We start from the raw sequence: 6,295 nt of genomic DNA, 5'->3' as shown, positions 1-6,295 counted from the left end.
TCACCCCGTGCGTAGATCTGAGGAGAGAGGGAGAGGTGGGAGGGAGGGAGAGGGAGAGGGAGAGAGAGAGAGAGAGAGAGAGAGAGAGAGAGAGAGAGAGAGAGAGAGAGAGAGAGAGAGAGAGAGAGAGAGAGAGAGAACTAAGACCTAATCTAACAAAACCCAACTTAAGATATAATATACCTTTAAAGAGAGAGAGAGAGAGTGAGAGGGGAGATTGGAGAGAGAGGGGAGAGGGAGAGAACCTAACCTGTCTAGGAGAAATAATTTGAATATACAGTAAAATCCCTCTCATCCGGCATTCCAGTATCCGGCAGCTTCAAGTATCCGGCACATTTTTCCCTGAGCCTTAAAATCAATAAAAAATCAATGTGTACTCACAAAATCGATTAAAATTCCCGCGCAAGGCATAGTGTGTCCCCTGGCCACCACAGCGCACTGCTTGGCGCCACCCGCGGCCCACTGCACTGTGTTTACCGAGTGACTCAGTCCCGCGTGTGCACTGTTTATGGCCTGACGCCTTCATCATGCCTCAAGTTGTACAAAAGAGGGAGTGTGTTGTGCTTACACTTAAGCAGCTGATCAGATCAGCTGCTGATTAAGATCAGCTGATCTCTGTTATGGTAAGATGCGTGAGTGTGTAAGATGCTGGTCATTGTGGACATAATTTCACTTCTATTCAAGTATCCGGCAATATTCAAGTATCTGACATGTCGGCGGTCCCGTTGATGCCAGATAAGAGGGATTTTACTGTATATATATTGATAACAAGAGAAAAATGAAAAATGTATTGCTCTCTCTCTCTCTCTTACAGCTACTAAAATAACAAAATTATTTCTACTCTCTCTCTCTTTCACACACACACACATTACAGGCTCTCTCTCTCTCTCTCTCTCTCTCTCTCTATCTCTCTCTCTCACTCACCAGGCCCCAGGAGGTGAGAGCAAGAGAGTGCTGGTCTCCGGCTGCCACCTGAACGATGCTGTAGTTCTGTAGCTCATCAATTAATTCTGCAGGTGAGAGAACAGGTGGTGAGGAGGAGAAAGTGCTATTGGACTGTTGTGTGGTTATGGTGGTGTGGTGGTGGTAGTAGTAGTAGTAGTAGTAGTAGTAGTAGTAGTAGTAGTAGTAGTAGTAGTAGTAGTAGTAGGTTCATTACATTCCAAGCACAGTACATAAATAAATAAATAAATAAATAAATAAATAAATAAATAAGTAAATAAATATGATAAAACAATAAGAAAACAACAACAACAACAACAACAACAACCACATAAAAACTGATGACCCCAACCAATCACCATGACCTCTAGCACAAGGGTCACACAGGGCCACCACACTGCGACCTGACACAAACATAAACAAGACACCTTTTATGCATGAAGGACAAGTGACATATGACCCAACAGTGACCCACAGTGACCCACATTGACCCACAGTGACCCAACAGTGACCCAACAGTGTCTTCACCTAGAACTGTGGAGTGTACAAGTGCCCAGCTGACACGTGGAGGTGCAGGTGTCAAGGCTAGGTCACATTAGGTCACCTGAACAGAGAGTGTAAGGGGGGGTGACCTGGTGAAGGGAGGGGGGCCAGGTCAACCCTTAAATTGTGTGTAATAATGAAAATAATGATAACAGTGACCTCTCTATCTCTCTCTCTCTCTCTCTCTCTCTTACGTTAGGTTAGGTGTTTACTTGGCACTTTGGCGTGTACTGAGGTTCCCACACTGCCAAGGGCGGCGAGGGGGGCGTGGGGGGGGAGCACAGGGGCACATCCAAGGCTGCGTCACAAAATTTAGTGATTCTTTAAAGTGTAAACAAAATATTCTCTTAAAACTACATTTATCTGGTAACTATGCACACACACACACACACACGCACTCACACATACACACGCACTCACACATACACACACACGCACACACACACACATTTAATCAGGGAGAGGCGTCACTGGCTGCACAGGGAAGCAATTTAAGTGGTCTGAAATATCTTACTGGCGTTGTGTGGCGCCATCAACAAAGCAACACTATTTCTCAAGTAAGTAAGTATTATATCTAACTCAACACCATCTCAGGCACTCACCTTCCTGTATCTGGTGGTGTGTGCGTGTGTCTGTAGGTGTGGAGGAGCCCTTGAAAGCCAGCACCTTGTACACCTGGTTAAACATAAGATGCCTGGCCTGTAGATCCACGTTTTTGGCGCGACTCTGTGGGCCGTCTCACTTCCCAGGGACAGTTTTTTTTTGTTTTTTACTAATTACACTGGTTTTTATATATATATTTATCGGTTTTCTAGGTTATGATGATTAATAAAGGTTATATTATTCGTTTTGCATAGGGTTTATCTTATACTAGTATTTTAAGATACCACAAGTTATAAAATCCCACATCTCTAATCTTTGCCTTTTTTTTCTTATTTACGCCACTTTTCCTTAATATTTTCCGGTATAAGATAATGTAAAATACTTAAAAGACTCCGTACTAGTTGTTTATTTATCAAAAGTAACCTCAATTAGTGAATTATAACGCGACCGTCCCTGTCTCAACACTGTACCATTATACAATGTTGACATCCTGAGGACTGTCTAAGAAAAATGCAATAAATTTAATCCTCTTCCTCTTCCTCGTCTTCCTCACCCTCATCCTCCTTTCTTCCTCTTCCTCCTCTGGCAGAAAAGGGATAAGAGGAGGAAGTAAACGAAAATGAAGAAAGGAATAAGGAAATACTGAATAAAGAAAGAAATAACGAATAATATGATTTAAAACTTTGTCCCTGTTATTTTCCTTCATTTAAATCCTATTCCTCCACTTCTTCCTCATAATCTTCCTTTCTTCTTCCTTCTCAACATTACTCACCATTTTGTGGTTGTAAATGAAAGATTTATATATCATCTTACGTACATTTTCAACACACACACACACACACACACACTGCATCACCATCTGTACAACGAAAGACAAGGCAACACACACACACACACACACACACACACACTGTATAAGCATATGTACAACGAAAGACAAGGCAACACACACACACACACACACACACACACACACACACACACACACACACACACACTGCATAAGCATCTGTACAACGAAAGACAAGGCAACACACACACACACACACACACACACACACACACACACACACACACACTGCATCACCATCTGTACAACGAAATTCAAGGCAACACACACACACACACACACACACACACACACACACACACACACTGCATCACCATCTGTACAACGAAAGACAAGGCAACACACACACACACACACACACACACACACACACACACACACACACACTGCATCACCATCTGTACAACGAAAGACAAGGCAACACACACACACACACACACACACACACACACACACTGTATAAGCATCTGTACAACGAAAGACAAGGCAACACACACACACACACACACACACATACACACCAGAAACACCTAGAAACACCTAGAAACACAATTTTACTCCCAAAAACACCTAGAAACCCAAAAAACACTTAAATAACACTTAATTTCCTTTCAAAACACCCCAAAAGCACTCATTTCCTGCAAAAAAAACATCGAATAACACTTAATTTCCTTTCAAAACACCCAAAAAAAACACATTTCTAGCCAAAACACTTAAAAACACTTAATTTCCTTTCAAAACACCCCAAAAAACATATTTCTAGCCAAAAACACTTAAATAATACTTAATTTCCTTTCAAAACACCCCAGAAGAGACACACACCTACCCAAGGACAGGGAAAAAACAACAATTTCTACCCAAACAAACTTGAAAAACACCAAAATCTAAAAAAAAAACACAAAAAAATATAAAAAAATATAAAAAAACATCCCCTGCCTTTTTAAAACACCACAGAAACGGTGAATTCACTTAAAAAAACACTGAAAGCACGACTATTCCCTTTCAAAACACCAAAAACTCTCACTTCTATTCCAAAATGCCTAGAAAAAAATTGCGTATTTAACTCAAAACACTTCATCTTATATTACAAGGCTGCCACATCACCACCACCACCACCACCACCACTACTACTACTACTGCTACTACTACTACGTTTGCTTACCTTTAAAACGCTGGAAATTCAGTGAAAATCTTTTCTTAATATTTCTTCTTTTCCTTCTCCTCTTCCTCCTTCCCTTCCCTCTTCTTCCTCCTCCTTCTTCATTTCTCCTTCTTTCCTCCTCTTTCTATTCTTCTCTATGCATGAAAACAGCTGGAAAATATAGGAAATAACACTAAATACTAATGGAAGGGCACTGGGAGGAGGGAAGGTCCAGGGTCTCGGTCCCCGGATGAAGGCGGCTGATGACGTCACGTCCGCCATATTTACGTTACGCAAATGATTTTGAAAATGACCCCTCGCAAAAATGGAGCTAGGCCGGAATGCTTTACATATTATGAAAGGGCATAATTTTAAATTAATTCTGGACATATAAAAATATTCCAAGCTTCAGTAATAATAAAGCTATATTTAAATAACTATATGAAAAAGTGTTCGAACAAACACGATAAAAAAATACATTCCAAAATCCACAAATCTCATTTCTCACGAACACAATACACTTTAAAAAATCGAAACTATTTTTACAAACAATCAGAAGTTAACCGGAAGCTGAAATAAATAAATAAATAATTTATAAATGTCGACTTTTTGAGTGTTCAACGGGTCTAAAACCCCTCTAAAAGTCCACGTATTTCACTCAAAAGCATCATAACATATTTAAAAGACAATAAACGATTTTTTGAGCCCATAAAATCTTGCCTAGCGGCTGAAATAAAAAATCATGTTTGGCGGTATGAAAAATTTAACGGCAAACAGCAACACTTATTTACGCTGAAACAACCTCATAATCGACATGTTTCCCTTAACACTCGCACGCAAAACACTCAAAACACCACCAAATATTTTTACAAACCATAAAATCTTAGTTAAAAAGCCTAAATATATAAGTTAAGAAAATAGAAAGAATATTGGAACCGAGGGTAGACTCTGGCAATCCATCATGGCGGCCGCGGGAGGGCTGGGAGGGGGCTCAGATGAAAACAAGGTTGGATAACTCTCTTTCCTTATTATTTGTGGTTGTTATGAAGGTTATTTCTCTGTTTTCTGGATTAATTTCAGCTGTGTGTATGCGTATGTGTGTGTGTTTGTGTCTGTGTGTGTGTGTATGTGTGTGTGTGTGTGTGTATATATATATGTATGCGTGTGTGTGTGTGTGTGTGTGTGTGTGTGTGTGTGTGTGTGTGTGTCCGCCTCTATTCCATGATAAATAGCATTATATTCTCTCTTCTCTTCTCCCGTTTTGCTATTAAGTATCAAGTATTTTCCAGGTATTTCCAGTGTTTTCCAGGTAGTGTCGTAGGTTGAAGCCAGACCTCTGCTACCTGTCACTACTAAACTCACCTTAATTGACCTCCTGTGCCTCTGTGGTCCCGTTCCCTGGTGTTTAAATGAAAAGAGACACACACACATCCGCACTGCACGGTGTTTCCCAGGTACACTGAGGAAGACAATAAAAAATAAATAAATCTGCTGTCTCTCAATATTTATCGTAATTTACAGTGTTTTGTTGTGTGAGGAGCAGACTACTGGGGTGATTTGTGCACAGGTAAGTGGCAGTAGGTGGATGAGTGTGTGTAACGAGTGTATTAATGTGTGTGAGGGAAATAAAGGGGTGTGAGGTATGACGGGCCAGCCTGCCGCAGCTCACCCCTGGCCTGTTAAACCTTCCGTCAGACTTAAACTAGGCAGTGGCGGTTAGGTCTGACCAGCGGACATGAAAGCATAGTCATGTGGCTCCATTCACTGCCACGGGTGACTTATGGTGACGAGAAATAAAGTAATGGCTAATATATACGGACGTCCGGATCATGTCTGCTTATATTTTTTAAAAAGTTGAATTTTGGCGGGTTTTCATTTCACGGAAGAGTTCATTTGTTAATATTTCGTCATGCGGGTTACGTTGAAACTAAATATTACGAGTATGACTAAATAAAAAGCCGAAATAATGTAAAAAAAAAAAATAATAATGAAGGTACCGTGGATTGGCAACACTTACAATGTAAACAAACAGCTGATCACGGGTCCGGAGCGAGGCAAGGAGATAAAAATAATAATAAACGAAGGAAATAGAGCAAATACTCGTAGAAGGACGACAGCAGGCAGAGAGGGGCAGGAGAAGTAGCAGAATCAGGGAAAGGCGTATTGGTGCCAGTAAATAAGGTGAGAGCTGTAATAAGGCTGGTAAATAAGATAGT

The 6,295-nt window shown here is 40.7% G+C and overlaps 1 protein-coding gene across 4 annotated transcripts in view; it reads right to left on the bottom strand.

The window, feature by feature from the left end:
* LOC135112199 (RCC1 and BTB domain-containing protein 2-like) overlaps positions 1-5,551 on the bottom strand; it is a 5,940-nt gene extending 389 nt beyond the window's left edge. The window contains exons 1-6 of one of the 4 annotated variants that reach the window (XM_064026351.1): positions 5,442-5,551; positions 4,101-4,250; positions 2,088-2,670; positions 925-1,010; positions 382-513; positions 1-17 (exon numbers count right to left, since the gene is read on the bottom strand). The exon at positions 1-17 is cut by the window's left edge and continues 135 nt beyond it. In XM_064026351.1, coding sequence (XP_063882421.1) covers positions 1-17; positions 382-513; positions 925-1,010; positions 2,088-2,172 — 320 coding nt within the window. In that variant the 5' untranslated portion in view covers positions 2,173-2,670; positions 4,101-4,250; positions 5,442-5,551. Of the gene's footprint in view, positions 18-69; positions 616-924; positions 1,011-2,087; positions 2,671-4,100; positions 4,929-5,441 lie in introns of those variants that run through there. The other 3 variants (XM_064026350.1, XM_064026352.1, XR_010274114.1) reach the window with 3 other exon arrangements.
* Positions 5,552-6,295: the final 744 nt, after the last annotated feature.

Source organism: Scylla paramamosain, chromosome 23 (assembly GCF_035594125.1).
Source record: "Scylla paramamosain isolate STU-SP2022 chromosome 23, ASM3559412v1, whole genome shotgun sequence".
In the NCBI taxonomy this organism is placed as follows: domain Eukaryota; kingdom Metazoa; phylum Arthropoda; class Malacostraca; order Decapoda; family Portunidae; genus Scylla; species Scylla paramamosain.
This window is presented reverse-complemented; position numbering and strand designations above follow the sequence as displayed.